The sequence below is a fragment of the Brachyhypopomus gauderio genome, chromosome 10 (genome assembly GCF_052324685.1).
Source record: "Brachyhypopomus gauderio isolate BG-103 chromosome 10, BGAUD_0.2, whole genome shotgun sequence".
Lineage (NCBI taxonomy): Eukaryota > Metazoa > Chordata > Actinopteri > Gymnotiformes > Hypopomidae > Brachyhypopomus > Brachyhypopomus gauderio.
The window spans coordinates 8,087,761-8,105,700 of record NC_135220.1 but is presented as its reverse complement, the minus strand read 5'-3'; the positions used below and the strand labels follow the sequence as shown (position 1 = coordinate 8,105,700).

Below are 17,940 nucleotides of genomic sequence, written 5' to 3'. Positions count from 1 at the left end.
AAAACATGCTCAATAAAATGTAGGCTACTCCGGTAACACTTTACGTTCCTAAAAATGAATTTTCCATGAAGCAAACCTGGCGAGTTCGTGGCTGCATCCATGTAAACACACAAACGATTTGTAATTCACAGGTTTGAAAACTCGTTCTCGCCCCTACTATGCAATTTGGTTAGGAATACAGCCAAGCTAAACTATCAAGTTGAAAGTCATCATAGTTTGCTTACCCATTTTGACCCAGTTCCCAACCCAACTTTAAGAATAGATTAATGGCGATAATTTTTATATCGCCCGATAAGAGTATCAAATTAACGAACGATCAGGCCATGACTGAGATGTCAGGCCATGACTAAGATGCCCTTGAGCAAGGCACCTAACCCCAACTGCTCCCCGGCTAGGGCTGCCCATCGCTATGGGCACATGTACACCACAGCCCCCTAGTAAGTCATAGATTTGATTATGTAAGCCAAAAGGAATACACTGAAAGATATAAAAACATTTATTAATAGCAAATACATTCCTTACCACCTTAGCTAACTTTAATTACATGCAAGTAAAGTAAACCTGTAACCACCATCTATAACCTGCTGCTCTGCTCTGCTCCGATGGGTGAAAGTTCCATCATGATTGCTGTACCCTGCGTTGCTCTACCTGGCGGTTGTTCCACCACTGCTGCTGCACCCTGCTTCGCTCCACCTGGCGGCAGTCCCATCACTACTGCTGCACCCTGCTCTGATCCACCTGGTGGCTTTTCCACCATTACTGTTGTACCCTGCTGTGCTCCACCTGGGGGCTGTTCGACCTCTGCTGCTGCACCCTGCTTCGTTCCATCTGGGCTGCTAGGACATCCAGCCCACCTAATGGTTGTTCCACCTCTGCTGCTGGGACAACCTGTAGTTTCTCTGTGGATGAGGTGCGTGCTGAACTACGTAGACTGCGCCCGGGGAAGTCGGCTGGCTCAGATGGGGTAGCACCTAGGCTACTCAAGGAGTGTGCTTCTGAGTTGGCTGTGCTGCTACAAACTGTTTTTAATCGAAGTCTTCACACTGGGCACATTCCTGTCCTGTGGAAAACGTCCTGTCTCGTACCGGTCCCTAAGGTAAGGTTAAAGATTATAGACCAGTGGCACTGAGGTTATTATGAAGTCTTTTGAGAGGTTTGTAGTCCATGTTCTTAGGCCACAGGTACAGCAGGCCGTGGACCCCTTGCAATTCGCATATCAGGAGAAGATGGGTGGTGAGGATGAAGTTTTATATATGCTGCACAAAACTATAATTCCTGGATGGGTCTGAGGGGTATGTTAGATTTATGTTTTTTGACTTCACCAGTGCTTTCAATACAATAAATCCCAAAATACTCAGAGAGAAACTGGTGAGGTTTGGGGTGGATCCTACATTAATCGAATGGATCAATAACTACCTCACTGAGCGCCAGGTTGGGAGGGAACATATCGGACGTAGTAGAGTAGTAGAGTACAGGGCCCCTCAGAGTACAGTACTGTCGCCATTCCTCTTTACACTATACACTGCTGATTTCTCATACAAGTCTGAGTTATGCCACATTCAGAAATACTGAATGTATTGTGGCGAGTGTAAATTATTAGCTGTGAAGACAGTCAAATGCGTGTTTTCCACTACGCCGGTTTTAAAAGTATCAGCGGCTCGCTAGGCTTGTAAACTAACCGCGCACCACGAAAATGTAGCAGTGTGTTGCCCCGTTTGTGCAGGTGAGCCCGCGGACCGGCTGGGGAGCCGCATGAAACCAGGCAAAGAGCCGCATGTGGCTCGTGAGCCGCGGGTTGGCCACCCCTGTTATAAAGCATCATTTTCAAGATCGATGGACCTTCAGAGAAGGCTTTGAAGGCCCTGACGGTTCGCTAATGCTATCGCCTAATGTCAATAACATGAAGTCACAGCAGCAGATAAACCACACTGATGAGTGGAAGAAATATGAGTATTTGCAATATCTACAGACCATTTAGCAATTAATTATAACCTTTGTATAAACTTTGATGGTAAAACTCAGTTTACCTGCTGCTGTGAAACAAAACTACCGCGTTCCGCCATGTTTGAAAACGCTGTTGGGAAGCTGGTGGGGTGGGCGTGGCTTGGTCCCAGAGCCGGTTTCAGAGCTCTGTGTCAGTCTGGAATCAGTGACCAATGGAGATTGCAGAGGAACGCCTTCATCTAAGACCCTCCCACACGTGAAATGTGTTCCAAAACTCAGAAGCAAAAAACGAAGCAAAAGCAAAGAGAGATTCCAGAAGCAAAAGACCTTACTAGGAAAATCCAAAAAAACAAAAACAATGGAACCAAAACCTGTCAAAATGCAAACGAAAATAAGTTTCAAGTAACCAATTATATTTAAAAAATACTTATGATATATTTTTTCTGTTTTGCATTCACAACATATACTTTCTGCTCTTAATGCTAATTTTGCTTCTGTGGAACTTTTGACACAAAAATCATACCATACACTCGTGCGCCCTCAAATAGATTGCGCCCTGGTCAGTCGCCCACATTACCCATAGCTAAAACTCGCCCTGAGTGTTTGTAAGGAAGTTCTGAACATGTTTTATCACGCTGTTGTAGCAAGTGTTGTGTTCTTCGGTGTCGCTTGCTGGGGGAGCAGCATTTCTATAAGGGATCGTATCAGGCTTGATAAGCTGATCAGGAAGTGTGTGACTGTGATGGGTGGGAGAGCGGACCATGTGAAGGAGCTAGCGGAGAAGAGGGTGAGATGTCTGGTGCAGACCATCCTTAACAACAACAGACATCCGCTGCACGAGACTGGCAGCTCAGATGAGCAACCGTAAAGTATCACCCATCTCTAACCATCTTTATCCGTAACTGCAACAATCTAGTTTCGATCATAACCGGAGGCTGACACAAATGCAAAGAGTCAGGGTTTTTATTTATACATTCAACATTAATGGGGTTAGAATTCAAAGATACATCCTACAGACAAACTTGGAAATGCACAACTAACAGACAACCTTGAAGCACGACGGACTGACGGTGCATGTATGCAAAATTCAGATAACACAAAGAAACATATTCTGAACAAAGGCAGACTAACGAATAATACAGGCGATAACCCAACAAAGAAAGGATAATATAAGGGAAACAAAATACTCACGGTTATAGAATCAAGTATAACCAACCACAAGAAAACAAACCATGCACTCAGCCTCACAACACAAAATTACGCCTAATAGAACCAAGACACGAAAAGACAATCAATACAATAAACTTAGTCTCGCAACATACAACTACCGCGCAGTGAACCAACCAAACGAACTAATCTGCTGTACGTTTCAACCCACACCTGATGACTAACAGAACAACTCACACAGCTAAGTGACAAAAACATTACAAACAAGAACACCCAAAACAACCACAAGATAACGATCGGCTAGGGACGATGGGCTGGAAATTCTAAGAAGCAAAACAACGACCAACAAAGACGGAATCTAAACTAAGGATTTAAATAGAAGATCAAAATGAGGAAACGAGGCACAGATGCACTTAAAAAGGGGGCTGGATCTAGACAGAGAAAGGAAAACCACTAAAACAACAGAAGAACGAAAATAATTGACAGTGGGGGCAGGACCATGCGTTACAGTAACCGTCTATAAAAATATATATTTTTTTTTAAATACAAAAATTATTACCTGCAATTAAATTAACCATACTGTTTTACATAAATACGAAAAGACAATATGAGAAAGATCATATTGTATTACACATTTTTTATTCAATATTTGATACATATACATAACCACATAAGGAAGCTGTGGTGTCGGATAAAGAGCTCCAAGGCCGGAGAGTGCCACTGCGCGCCGTGGGTAATACTAACAGGTTTGGTTTGTTTAGCGCAAGTAGTTCACGAGCTGGTCGGTTATAAATATAATGTGATTAGAAAAATAAAGGGGACATATGAACAAGGCATTGGATGGTTACCTTAAGGTATGAAATGTCCTACATTTTAGAATATAGCTAACGTTAATCCGTCATAAGATTGTTTTAAATCGCCGCTGTTATCCTAGCTAACGCTAGCTAAGCTATATATATTTCCTTGTAGCATCATCAGCCTAAATGTGGATGGATCCGCGCAACCCAGCTGATTAGATAACTAGACAGCGATAGCGTTAATACCAGGAATTTCCTTGATAAAGTATTGGTCATTTTATGCAAACCGAATACAATGATTTTTATTAAACCAGAATGGACGGCAGGGTTTAACATGTTCAAGTCCCAGCCAGCACGAGTAAGGACAAATTCACCAGAATGTATCAGTAACATGGATCTGGCATGTTTGGTCCACAGTGCTCTTATGCGCTATCTGGTAGCTACAACAGAACTCCGAGATGCCTCAAAAGATACCGAAGAGTGCCCATTACATCGAACTGGGGAGCTACCAGTACTGGCCGGTTCTTGTGCCAAGAGGAATCCGTTTGTACACTTATGAACAGATCCCCGTGTTCTTGAAAGAGAACCCGTACATTACAGACGGATACAGGGCACACCTACCCTCGAAATTATGTCTGAAGAGGTACATTTGTTCCTTTTCTAGACTGTAAGGAAGTGTGGAACTTGACTAAAATGTGTGGAACATCATATGGGACTGAAATGTGTGTGCTTTATCCTCTTAGCATGTTTGTTCTTTCTAATGAGACTGTGAATATTTGGACCCATCTGCTTGGCTTCATGCTTTTCTTCCTGCTGGGAGTCAATGACATGTCCACGGTGCTGCCGGCTGCAGGTGCTTCCAGAGAAGATTATGTCATCTACTCTATAGGGTTGTTTTGCTTTCAGGTTGGCATACATGCATGCACACACACACACACACACACACACACACACACACACACACACACACACACACACACACACACACACATACAGGCACATATACAAATTTTTTTTTTTTTTGGCTTTTATGTCAATGCATGCATTGGATATATTTGAGTAACAGACAAGATTAGATCCTTTAATTAGATTAATCAGATTGGATCATTTAAATTTATATAGCACTTTTCTGACACCACAGGACACTTCACAGACCAAAATCAGCTCTTACAATCAAATTACACTGGTGAATGAATGAATGAATGAATAAGGGCGAGGGAGGTTGAACCAGGACAGAGCACCAACCATCACTGGACATACACACACACACACACACACACACACACACACACACATACTCCACAGATCTGTATCTGTATACATACACAATTCACATTCATATAGGACAACTTCCATGTTTTGGACTGTGGTAGGAATGCAGAGAGATAACCCACAAAGACACAGGGAGAAAATGAAACCTCTACAAAGACACAGATGCTAACGCTTAACCCCAGTTTTGAGAGGCAGATGTGTGGGGAGCAGCCAGTCTTTGCATGACTTGCAAAATGTTCATTCATATAAGGCTTAATCTGCATTGTCCAGGTTTTCTTCAACCGTCAACTCTAATCTAACATGCGTGAACCATTTGGTCAAATCACAGCCTTGAGTGTTATGGTTGAAAATGAAATAATCAGTAAGAGTAGGTTTATACACCTTGTAAAAGAAAACAAAGGTGTAAATGGGTGTATGTATAAGTATGACTGTATAATAACACTGTTGACTGGTTCACCGTGTTAAGACTGTAGAATAAGACTATAATAAGTCTGGACTGGTTTGCTGTGGTGCCGTGTTCAGGTGTGTATGCTGTGTTAAGAATGTATAAAAAGGCTTGATTGGTTCACTGTGTTAAAACTATTGACTGTTGACTGGATCGCCGTGTTAAGACTGTAGAATAAGACTATAATAGGATTGTTGAATGGTTCGCTATAAGACTATAAATTAAGACTTGACTGGTTCACTGTGTTCAGGTGTGTATGCTGTGCTCTGTGGGCTATCACCTCTTCTGCTGCCATTGTTCTGAGACCACCAGCCGCCGCTGGCTTGGGCTAGACTACGCCGGGATCTCCGTGGGCATTCTGGGCTGCTACGTCCCCGGGGTGTTCTACGCCTTCTACTGCAACAGTGTAGGACACCTGTTAAACAGCACTGTAGTACTCATTTGGACAGCCTTGTCACTTCTGAATTCAAAAGAAAATCATTTCTTGAAGGTATTTCTTGAAATTACCACAAACAAATATGTAAGAAGAAAGTGAGGGAAAAGGGAATTAGCACACACTGTACTTACAGTTATATATAGAGAACTGCCAGTCTAGCTAAATGACCCTCTTTAAGTTAACCACTGTGTTAGTTCTAAAGAAGAAAACAGAACAGAGAAAAAGCTACTGGTATGAGTGCCAGGTCTCTCTTGCTCACTCACACTCTCTCTCTCTCTCTCTCTCTCTCTCTCTCTCTCTCTCTCTCTCTCTCTCTCTCTCTCTCTCACACACACACACACACACACACACACACACACACACACACACACACACACACACACACACACAGGCTACAGGCTTCTAGTCAGCTCCAGGTATTTATTATGCACACACAGAAGCCAAGGGCAACAGTGGCAAGGAAAAGCTCCCTAAGAGCATGAGCACAAAACCTTGAGAGGAACCAAGACTCAGGGGGGGATTCCTATTTGAGCATCCTGACAGTAATGAGTTACAGTAGTCTAATCTGGGGCTAACAAAGGCGTGAACAAATTTTTCTGCATCATGCTGGGATAATGCATTTCTTAGCTTGGCAATGTTACGGAGATGTAGAAAAGCTATCCTAGTAGCATGACGCAGAGATTTTTGAGTCAGGTGTAATGGGGAATTCTGCTAGATTTGGCATTAGATCTGGTGTTTTCTGTCTTGTGGACTTTGGGCCCAGAAGGAGAACCTCTGTTATGTCACCATTAAGGTGGAGGAAGCTTAGCGATATCCAGCATTTAACATCTCTTAAGCAGGCCTCAATTTTTCCTAATCTGGATTTGTCATCAGGTTTGGCTGATATGTAAAGTTGGGTGTCATCTGCATAGCAGTAAAAGTTGACACCATGTTTGTTTATAACTATGCCCAATGGTAGCATGCATAATGTTTAGAGCTCACAGTCATACTATGTTGGTATTCATAGTCTGTTAGGAAGGGCAGTGCTGGTTATCCTCCTGTCTGATGCAAATGCAATGTCTCTGCAGTAATTTACTATTGTTGTGTCAACTACATGTGCATCTTGTTAAGTCCTGTTACTACGTCCTGCTGTCCCTGGCTCCGCCCAGTTTTGGAGGCAGGTCTACCTGGTCACGGTGCTGTCGCTGATCCTGGCTGTGTTCGCGGCACAGATCCATCCTCTCTACCACACGCAGGAGTGGAAGATGATGCGTTCCTCCATCTTCTGCTCGGTGGCCGCCTATGGCATTATCCCTGCCTGCCACTGGGTGTGGCTTCATGGAGGCTTCCACGCTGAGATTGTGCAGGTATATTTGGCTTGGCTCATGACAGGCTAGGACATAAGGAATGGGGTCAGGTCCATCTGTTCAGGTGGTAATTACAATTTCTTAATAAAACTACAGATTTTGGTTTCATATGAGTTACAACATGATTTGGAAGTTGACTCTGGTTTGAGCGGAATTAACCCACTTTCCAAACAGTCTTGTGACTATAAATGTGACTATGTCGAGGTGTAAAGGTGCAGCGTGTGAAATGTTAGAAGCTGTTACGAGGAGTATGAGGGATACAAGGGTTATGAGGGTTCTCTTCTCTCTTGGCAGGTGTTCTTCCCGCGGGTGGTTTTCATGTACTTGCTGGCCGCTGCTGCTTTTCTCTTCTACATCAGTAAGATTCCTGAGCGCTACTTCCCAGGTAGGTCCTCGTCTCTCCACATGCGTTCACATCAAGACATCAAGAAGAGACTCATTTTAAAGATATTGTAAACTTTTCAAGGAACCTACTACACACTAGTAATCACTAAATTACTAACCTTTGTAGTATGATGTTAGGCTGCAATGGTAGGAAATGTATTTAGATGGGAACTGGGCTAAAATGAAGCTACAGTTCTAATGCAGTGCTGCATTCCTCCCAGGGCAGCTGAACTACCTGGGTGCCAGTCACCAGCTGTGGCATGTCCTGGTAGTGCTAATGTTCTACTGGTGGCACCAGACTGCTGTCTACATCACGCATTACAGACACAGTCAGCCGTGCCAGGTCTATGGCAGTGGCCATGCCTAGCGCCTTTCCTCTCTGTGGAACGGGAGGCTTCCCGACACACAGCACTCAGACCTGGAACAAATGCTCCCAATCCTGGACCTAAAGTTTCCTGGCACATGGCATCATCACTGATTTCACACAACATATTTAAATCAGCAGCTAATTACCAAACGCTTTATCAAACAAGGAGTGTTGGAGCTGGGTATCACATCACTGCATCACATCCGCCATTAGGAGACCGATCCATCTTCTGCCTGAATGACCTTACGCTGTAACAGTCTGGATCAGGACGGGAAACCATAGCAGCAAAGCACTGGGCTTTTCAGTAATAGTTTGGCTTATTAAAACTTTAAAAAATCTGTACTGTAGCAGTTTTTGAGCAGGAAGAAACTCAATTAGAGTTGGTACATACAGAGTTGGTACATACAGTCAAACGAGATGTAGACATTTAAAGTTGCCTGCAAAACTTTACATGAACATGACCTGAATTCCCTGTTAATGATGACAGTCAGTGATGGAAGAAGTAGAATATTTGAGTTCTCAGATATTCAGACATTTCAGAAAATTACTTTTCAGATGTAGTGCTCCCTCCAAATTTGCATAATTTTTACAGGGTGTGTGTATAATCCTTAACCACACTGGTCTGCATTACTGTAAGTCTGGTTTTGGCTTAAGTAAGGCTATAATGGTCTAAAATAAACTCTCATTTTTGTTCTTGAAAGACCCTTTTTATTGTAGGTCTTAAACTGTATGTGCAATTCAAGAATTTAGCACAGCAATTAAGATGCACTTATTTACAAAATGCGTATCCATTGCTGATAGTCAGGCCAGTATTTTGTAAGTCTCACACAGTATGAATTGATTCTTGCCTACCTTTGAGCTCAGCACCTCTGGGTTCTGGGTGGGTTCTGTGTGGAGAGTACCACGAGTAGGTCGATCAAAGGCTGGTGGAGTCTCATCACCATGCGCTCCTCCATATGTGCCTGTGTTGGAATCTTGGTCCTTGTGTGCATGGCACTGGTCCAAGAGCATGCTCTGCCTGCATCTTCTTTACTTTATCTCTGAGTTCTTTCAATTAGTTTGTGCTGAAAGAAATTTGATTGTGATTAACATGTACTTGTGTGATTTATCTTTAATTTGCCTGGTTTTCTTTCGTAGACTCCTGGTACCTTGTGAAAGGTGTTGTTTAAGTTGAGGTAGCAGTGGTGACATGGTACTGCACTTTTTGAAGTGACCTATCATTCAAGACATAGTCAAGAGGGCATTTCATGTGAACTATAAGTACTGTAACCAAGGGTTGGACCACTTGTCTCATATCTGAGCTTGCGAATATGGTGCACATTTGAGCAGTCGCTACCAGCCCTGGATTAATGTAGCTCCCGTCTGTTTTACTGATGTTTTTTTTATTATTATTTGTCTTTTTTATTGTTTGCCTTTCATTGGACACTTTAATATTTGGCAATCATTTATGTAAACTGTACCTGAATGCTGATACTGAATAAATACTTTATGCATATGTCGATATTCTTAGTCTCTTGTACCTTTATCATCTGTTTCTTTCACATTGAGGTGTTTTATTTTGCTACAGGAAACAAATATACATTAATCATAAGACTTTGAGCTTCTTGCAAACTCTTATGGTGTTTTGGGTATGAAGACCAAATGGCAGGGTTCCTCATGCAGTTTTGACAAGGGCTTTGACATTTTTCTTCACATTCAAAAATCTTTTGTAATTGCCATTTTTTACACATTCATGGGAAAACGCCAAGCAGTTGTCTACTTGGGGCAGTCATGGTCTGGAGGTAGGGAACTGGTCTTGTGACCGGAGAGTTGTGGGTTTGATTCCCAGAGGCCATGACTGAGGTGCCCTTGAGCAAAGAACCTAACCCCAACTGCTCCCCAGGCGCTGGGCTAGGGCTGCCCACTGCTCTGGGCACGTGTGCACCACAGACCCCTATAGTTATCACGTGTGTGTGTTCTAACCGCACAGATGGGTAAAAAGCAGAGGACAAATTTCGATTGCGGTGAAAAATCACAATTGACAAAATATGGCACATTTAAATTTTATATTTACATTTACTTCCTGTTGAATAGAATAGAATAGAAACAGCCTTTATTGTCCCACAGGTGGGAAATTTAGGTATAAAAGCAGCCACAGATGATAAACAAAAAAGACAGATTATAAAAACAGCACAGTATCAACAACAATAATAATAATATATACTGTACAGAACTATACGGGTTCACGTGGAAATGTACATGGTGTGCAAGCATATTGAACCCTAAAACAGGTCAGGCTATTTACAATATACTATACCATTTACAATATATTAATCTACAATATCCCCATTGTAGTTTTGTTGTGAGCAGTGGTGGTTATATAGCCTTATTTACACTTTTGCGAGTTATACTTTCGCTGTGATCAGATGCAATCATGCAAAGCACTTTTGTAAGTCGCTCTAGATAAGAGCGTCTGCTAAATGCCCTAATGTAACGATATGTGGTAGTATAAAGAAACACCCCTCAAAAACAGGTTAATGAACATTTACCTGACCAATTTTAATGTTGCATTGTGTTTCAGGTTTGAAAAGTGCTGGAATTTAGGCTAAAGTACTAGAAATGATAAAGACTTCGTTTCACAACAAATAGCTGTCTGACTGAACAGTTATCTTGTATTACGTTAACAAATAGGAGCCTCTTGTAATTCCAGGACAAAACATGAGAGAACGTGAAGACGTTAAGATTGGGCGTTTTGAAAATAAACCACCATTAAATAATGTGAATAAAAGCTAATTATTTTGAAACATTTCGAGTATATAAATATTTAACTTAAGTTTAACATGCTGGAAATATTGAAATGGACCTTGAAAGTGACGTACAAGTCCTTGAATTCCACCTTTTAAAGGTGTATGAACCCTGCAAACATGACTTGTTCATTGCGCTGAAGCTCGGCGCACGCGAAGTTACAAAATTCGAGAGGTGCACGACCTCGCGACACGACAGCGCGCGAGGCCCTCGCCCATGTCCACACAGAAATTTATGTACTCCATGATGCAGTCCGTGATGCTGTCAATGAAGCTGCGAGAGAATTGGGTTCGGGGGTCAATATTTACTTTCCAGAACCAATCGATACACCAGATTATAGATGACATTAATGTATTCCAGAAAGACTCGTGTATACAGGGACTATTGGGATGTCTGTCTCATTACCCTGGATGGGCTTATCTTAGACTTATATTTGAATGCAGGTCTACATGTAAAATGCTTTGATCACAGGAATTGAACTTCAAATGTCAAATTCAACTTGCAATCCTGGATCACTGAACGTGGCACAGTCAATACCAACTAAAAAATTGTGGTGATTTGGGTTGTCACAGTGTGTCAGTTGTGTCAGGTGGACTAGTTACACTGTGAAGCCCAACTCAACGTACTATGCAGACTCAGACGTACCATGAACTACAGTATCATAATACTGCTTTTGATCAGATTTTTATGAAGGCAAAAACTTTCTTGGTAGGATTGACCAGCATCTGTGAGGTAATGACAATACCCAGTGTCACCCAATGAGAATTTGTCTGATTCTGGTAACCAATATCAATATGTATCTATTCATCCTATAGCCTTTGAGTGAAAGGACACTTGTTTTAATTTTCTTAATCTTCTGCAACTGACCTCTAAGGGCAAATGTTGTATTTTGTTGCAAAGTGCACATATACTAACTCTAACCCAGCAAAATAGTATGCTAAAATAAAATGCTTTAATCAATTAAGCAATGGTCAAGAATCACTACATCATAAATGATTATTTCATGGGCATCATTGCCCTCTGCTGGGACAATTAAGAAGACACAACCAAAACGTTTGTCTAGTTAATGTGTTGTATTTCTCAGACTATTTCTCATAAAGCAAACTACAAAGCAATAGCAATATTTTGTTACATTTCCTTTGTAGATAAATGTTGGTTAATCTGCCAAAACTGCAGGGTACTTTTCCAAGCTACTGTTATACATAATCATGAGTATGAGTATTGTGTCTGTTAAAACGTCCGTCTCTGGCTTTGCACAGAGACCAAAGTGAGACTAGATGCAGACAAAGACCCCGTGCTTCACATATTCATGGATAGCAGGGTGATGTTGGATAGGTTTTGCTCAGACGTCCTCTCCACAAATCCTCAGCAAGGTATCCCGAAAGTCCCCTGAAGTCTCAGACTGTAAAAAAGCAGTTCAAGCTGTTTTTTTATGCAACTTTTTTTGTTACACAATTTCATATTCATTTAACAGCACAGGACACAAATCTCCAAATGATAACTGGCCAAATTTTACACTTATCCTTTATTCTTATAAAATGCCAAAAAAAAAAAATGTTTTCCCAAATTCGAACTTCATGAAGTCATGGCCATTGTGAAATGAGCCCTTGCAGTTATGTGATTTTGTTTTAATGTTCTGATAAACAGCTGGAAAAGCACAAGACTGATTGAAGAGTGTTGAAGTTTGAAAAATGTTGCCTTGATTTCCACAATGGCTAGAATCACGCCGAGAGTGAGACAGGCAATCTGATGAGCACAACCTCTCAGATTACATCATGACATCAAGATAAATGAGAAGCTTGAGATGATGATCCAGACACAGATATGGGACTTTCTTATGAACAAATAGAAAGAAAAATAACCAATTTGACTCTTTATATGATCAGTGGTACAGGGAAACATAAACAGAACTCTTAATGCCAAAGACAAGCCATCTTCATCTCCTGCCAGTCAGGAGACCCTCTCTACACACCTGGACATCTACAATGGAGACAGTCTGCTTTTGAAAAAACCCAGCAGTTCAAAATCATTCAGAAACACACCCATAAATCAATAATCTACTTCAGCGATAAACTGATAAAACCGAACAAATCAGAACATGCATGTGAAAAATAAACACTCACACAGACAGGAACTAACTGCCAAGGAAATTAAGCAGTAACTCAACAAAACAGACTGATATTTCTACATGAGTACTGTGGGTTTGTGTTGACATTGTGCTCTGTAACAAAGCTTTCTTTTGTCCTTTAGAACATACCTCAATAGCAGAGTACAAGGAGCAGCCAAACAGCTTTTTATACTCCGACTTGATGTCCATCAGATCAATTTCTGAGCGTTTCACCAGAATCCTTGTAAGAGTGGATTCAGTGGTTCCCATGCCCTGAACAAACAGAATCATTTTATATGGTGAACCAAGGTTTAGAGAACGAAAAAAAAACCCCACACACAAACAAAAAATATCCTGTCCTTGTGTTGCCGTGCTGTTGCTAACCCTAACAGAGTGATTAGTCATTGAAGAACTCTAGTTCACATTCATGTTTAGCTGTAAAAATAGAAATGAAGTACTGTTACACAGTGCAATAGTGTGAGTAGGCTCAAAGCTATTTAACCATACTGTTTACAGTTCCACCCAGGCAGCGCTAGCTGTGCTTACCTTCATACTTTCATGTAAGCACTCAGCCAGATAAGCTGGAACACTTTTCACACATTTCACTACAAAGAGACATTTCAAATCAGCGAAACTGTGTTCTGAAGAATGTCTATAATCAATTATTCCTAAGTGAAAATGGCACATAAAATATACAATATTTACAAAGAAAAAAAAAAGGAATAACATACCTATGGCCACCAGAACCCTCTCTAATTCTCTAGACATCTCAGACTCAATGCTCTGCTGCAATGTCTTCCCTGTCAAATTCTTATACTCCACCAAGGCTTTTAAACACAAATCAGAGAACAATGTAACTGAAGTGTGGTCAGCAATGCATTTTAACAGCAGTGACACACAAGTTAAACCTCCACACCATACTAGACACTTCCATGAATATTTTAATTTAGTTTTCTGCAAGTTTCAGTGCAACTCGTGCAGAATGAGGAGTAAGAGGAGGCTCTAGTCTGGCTGTCCCAAGTGACCAGTGACCACCTGGCTGTCCCACGTGAGCAGGGACCGCCTGAATGTCCCACGTGAGCAGGGACCGCCTGGCTGTCCCACGTGAGCAGGGACCGCCTGGCTGTCCCACGTGAGCAGGGACCGCCTGGCTGTCCCACGTGAGCAGGGACCATCCTCCAGTTCTCCATTTACTAGCAGCTCTTACTCTTTCTGAGCTGAGGGACACTCCTGTGACACAGGACGTCGATGAACGTGCCCTCATCCGTGCCCCACCTCTTCTCCCCTGCTTCATAGAGGACCTTCACACAGCAGACAATGAGAACCAGTTGAGGTAGTTGGAAAAAAAAACCCAGACCTGGCAACCATAACAGTTAATGTCTTTCATGAATAACAATAATAAGAAATTTCATTTTATTGCCTGTAATGTCAACTTAATGTCAACAGCCATAACATTGAATGTCTTATGTATAAGTGCTACATACATTGTTGTGTTTTGCTGTTATTATTATTATGTTATTATTGTTATTATTATTATACTATGGGGAAAGTTAGGTCTGAGTGAACATTAAAGACAATTACCGGTAACCAACATCTTCTGCAAGACACTTTGAGAACTACAGCAACAGTACATCACAAGGAAATGAAAGACGGTACTATAGTCGAGACCTTTACTGAAAACAACTCCTGTGACTGTGCTGTAGATTGCTAACAGCTTGGCTGAGCATAGACAGGAATTTGGTGTTTCTGGTCAAGTGCTGTACCTTGGCATCTGCTTTGGCTTTTGCAACATCCACATTTGGACTCTCGTCTCTCTTACCCTGCAAGATCAGGAAAGTTAAGGGGAACCATGACTCATTGGCTGCATCTCAATTCAGGGGCTGCAGCCTACGTAGACCGCGTAGACCGCAGCCCACGGTGGCCACACACTTCGAAGGCCGGGTAGGCTGCATCTCACGGCTGTTAAATGAGACAGTCTAGTCTTCGCAAGACGTATGTTTGCGTGACCACACTCTGCCCCGTTTCATACGTTACATACGTGTTAGCGCGTTGTCCGACAAATATCACATCACCCACAAATGCCTAAAAGAAAATGCGTTGAACATGTATTCACATGTTTGGCGGGAAGTATAACTTCATAACAAAATTCAATGTATTTTTATAAACGTTACTCTTTAGTAAATACTCAAAGCACAGGTTTACCTGCAATATCATTAATAACTGGCATGTTATTTAGCATCTCATTGCAGTATAAATGTCCATATTTAAAAAATACCGACATTTAAAAACGAATTCTTCGGCCCGTACACTAGACTCCGCCTGTTTATTGTTCATAGAGCAATGAATCCTGGGATATGGTGGGACACGAAGGATACTCAGATGCATCCTTCGTTTTCGGGGTTTTGAAGGCTACATTCGTCGGCCGCATAAGAAGGAGCCCACGAATTGGGACAGCCTCGGCGCGGCGCAGTGACGTAACCGGCCTACAAATGCGCACTTCGTGGGCTGCAGCCCCTGAATTGAGATACACCTATTATCTATACAAATCAGCCACAGAGAGAGCAGCCCACCTCAGCTAGAAGTAGTAGACATTTCCCATAGTCTCCAGACACCTCGGACTGCAGGTCATGATGTAATGATCTTCCAGTTTCTGAAACAATTTAACATTAAATCAGCACTTAGCATTTAGACCTGTAAAATAAAAAAGAGTAAATACTCAAACCTTTCAAATAAGCATTGCACAGATCCTTGATTTGACAGTTTGTTTGGGATGCAAATATCTCTATCAGCGTATTGTCCGAGGTTCCAACTCCCTGAGAAGCCAAAGAAGAACCACACAATCACCACATTTTCCACACAAGAGATTCTTAATATAGAAAAATGTCTTAGGTTTCAACCTGCTTTACATTAATTATCAGTAAACTTTATGGTGGTCAGAGTTACTTTTGAAGTTGTCAAGTCCATTAAAAGCCATGTTAGTACAAAACTTCTTAAAAGGATTTTTTTTTCACAGTTGTAATATGTAAAGAACATGTTTCTTACTTTGATTGCCTGTTTAAATTGCTGGAGGTCAAACTGAGTGGGTGGTGTGATCAGAGCCACCAGGATGTCCTCAAAGTTTCCATGAGTGTCCCCTTCCAGGTCATCAACAAGAGTCTAGCATGCAAGAGATCACAGATTAATAGATTCATCAAGGAGCAGTATCTATGCACGAGAGACAGCCACGGTTTAGTATTTTTAGGAAACTGAAGGCTAAACCAATCGTTTAGGAGATGAAGAAACACCAAACTACACTACCACGGGCTTCAATCATGGAGATGAATAAACACTAAACTGCAGTGCAAAGGGCTTCTCGAGGTCCGTCCCTTACCCTTCCGGTTGACTCTACGTAGGACTTGCAGATTAACTGACGCTGGGCATTGCTTCTCTGAGTGAGAATGTCAATCACAGTCTTTTCTGTGGTGCCTGATAGTCAAAATACGCGCACACACATTTTTTTAGATAATACTACAATTCGTCACTGCAACAAAAGCATGTTAACGGTTCTGGAGTGTCTCACCAATGCCCTCGATGGCCTTCCTTAAAGCTGCGGCATCTTCATCTGGTCTGAAACCTTGCTTATCTTCAATAGTTCCTCTGGCATTAGACTAAGAAACATGAAGAGAACATCATACTGACGTGACCTGATCTGTTACCACTGCGTGTCTCCAAAGTGCGTGAGCTTGTAAGTAAGGATGACTCAGTACACAGAAACAACGCCTTACTGTAACTGAGAGCGAGTCTGGCGAATCCAGAAGAAGATTTAAATCATCCTAAAACGGCACACAAACATGATATAAGGATTCATACTTATATAAAATGTCAATGGTAATAAAGGGAACTGGCATAATTACTCACCCACACGGAAGACATTCCGGCATGTACTCCTGTATTCAAACAGCAGAGATTGGTCACTTTCCTTCAGATCTGACGTTCCTTTTTATATAGGGGTAATAAACTGACAACCGTTTAGATTAGTCGTTTCAAAATCTATAATAATGGCTGTTTACGTAGCCCAACCACGCTGACCACGAAAGTCACCAAAGTTCAAATCACGGCAAACTGAGATAGCAACGGCGCTTAAAAATCCTTTAACTCTATCCTCTTCCGATGAGGATATGAAACGATCGATTAAATTCTATTCCCAATGTTTTTCTACCGCACAATGTCAGTCAAACACAACACAACCCGTCTATGTTAACAATTGCACATTTAAGTTGGTTTTCTTTATTCGGTAAGAAAAAACTTTACCTTAATGTAGCTGCTTGTACCGTAATCTGTTCCAAATACCAACAAGGGAAACGCCCATCCGTCGCAGGAAACGGATCACGTTTTGGATTTTGGCCGAAAGAAATAAGGATCCCTCAAGTAAAACATCTCGAGAAGAGAACAGACTCGGGGAAAAAGACGAGGAACCAGTGTGTCTTCATAGTACAAACAGCATCCAACAGAGGAACTTAAAACTAATTGGTGATCATTTTTTTGTAATATTTTAATCTAAAATAAATGATAAAGCTTGAAAGTGACGACCTCATAACACTTGTACTGTCGAATTGCAAAAATGAAATCTAAATGTGAACAATCAATGCAAATGTGAAATTAAATTACAACTATTTACTTCACGCGATCAAAAGAATTATGGTCAGATAATCAAAATTCCATAAGCCCACCAGCTTTGCATTACTTGCAAAGTTCAAATCAAACGTATTATTTCACAAGTTGTCACAAAGCAGCTTTACTATAGGTCCAGATCCCTAATAAGCAAGCCAGAGGTGACAGTGACAAGGACATTAAGGAAGAAACCTTAGGAGGACCAAGACTCCAGATGTTGCCCATCCTCATGGGCTGCCCA

At 41.6% G+C, this 17,940-nt stretch overlaps 2 protein-coding genes across 8 annotated transcripts; one reads left to right on the top strand and one right to left on the bottom strand.

Moving 5' to 3' along the window:
- Positions 1-3,661: 3,661 nt before the first annotated feature.
- Positions 3,662-9,661, top strand: paqr3b (progestin and adipoQ receptor family member IIIb). Of its 6 annotated transcripts, none has more exons than XM_077019189.1 (7): positions 3,662-3,844; positions 4,326-4,551; positions 4,652-4,814; positions 5,876-6,115; positions 7,210-7,407; positions 7,702-7,792; positions 8,013-9,661. In XM_077019189.1, exons 2-7 carry the CDS (start codon positions 4,367-4,369, stop codon positions 8,156-8,158), a joined length of 1,023 nt encoding a protein of 340 aa, XP_076875304.1. In that variant the 5' UTR covers positions 3,662-3,844; positions 4,326-4,366; the 3' UTR covers positions 8,159-9,661. The 6 variants fall into 6 exon arrangements, with proteins under 6 accessions (XP_076875304.1, XP_076875303.1, XP_076875307.1 ...); XM_077019188.1 differs by having other exon boundaries at positions 3,662-3,857; XM_077019192.1 differs by having other exon boundaries at positions 3,662-3,965; positions 5,876-6,031; positions 7,273-7,407.
- A 527-nt stretch (positions 9,662-10,188) lies between these two features.
- On the bottom strand, positions 10,189-17,455 carry anxa3b (annexin A3b). 2 transcript variants are annotated; one of them, XM_077019174.1, is made up of 14 exons: positions 17,340-17,455; positions 16,947-16,975; positions 16,814-16,861; positions 16,609-16,696; positions 16,420-16,514; positions 16,092-16,205; positions 15,772-15,862; positions 15,620-15,699; positions 14,813-14,869; positions 14,257-14,350; positions 13,781-13,876; positions 13,596-13,654; positions 13,200-13,322; positions 10,189-12,344 (listed from the first exon to the last, which is right to left on the bottom strand). In XM_077019174.1, the coding sequence occupies exons 2-14, from the start codon at positions 16,959-16,961 to the stop codon at positions 12,285-12,287; spliced, it is 1,020 nt and encodes a 339-aa protein (XP_076875289.1). In that variant the 5' UTR covers positions 16,962-16,975; positions 17,340-17,455; the 3' UTR covers positions 10,189-12,284. The 2 variants fall into 2 exon arrangements, with proteins under 2 accessions (XP_076875289.1, XP_076875290.1); XM_077019175.1 differs by having other exon boundaries at positions 16,947-17,046; positions 17,340-17,432.
- Between the last annotated feature and the right edge of the window lie 485 nt (positions 17,456-17,940).

What these genes read in the sequence shown, in the direction of transcription:
- paqr3b (XM_077019189.1), top strand. Translation starts at nt 4,367, where the DNA reads ATGCCTCAAAAGATACCGAAGAGTGCCCATTACATCGAACTGGGGAGC. An exon ending in TCGAAATTATGTCTGAAGAG is followed by an intron (nt 4,552 to 4,651) that starts GTACATTTGTTC and finishes TTATCCTCTTAG; the next exon opens with CATGTTTGTTCTTTCTAATG. An exon ending in TAGGGTTGTTTTGCTTTCAG is followed by an intron (nt 4,815 to 5,875) that starts GTTGGCATACAT and finishes CACTGTGTTCAG; the next exon opens with GTGTGTATGCTGTGCTCTGT.
- anxa3b (XM_077019174.1), bottom strand. An exon ending in AAGCCAAAGCAGATGCCAAG is followed by an intron (nt 14,351 to 14,812) that starts GTACAGCACTTG and finishes TGCTGTGTGAAG; the next exon opens with GTCCTCTATGAAGCAGGGGA. An exon ending in GCTTACATGAAAGTATGAAG is followed by an intron (nt 13,323 to 13,595) that starts GTAAGCACAGCT and finishes CTGTTTGTTCAG; the next exon opens with GGCATGGGAACCACTGAATC.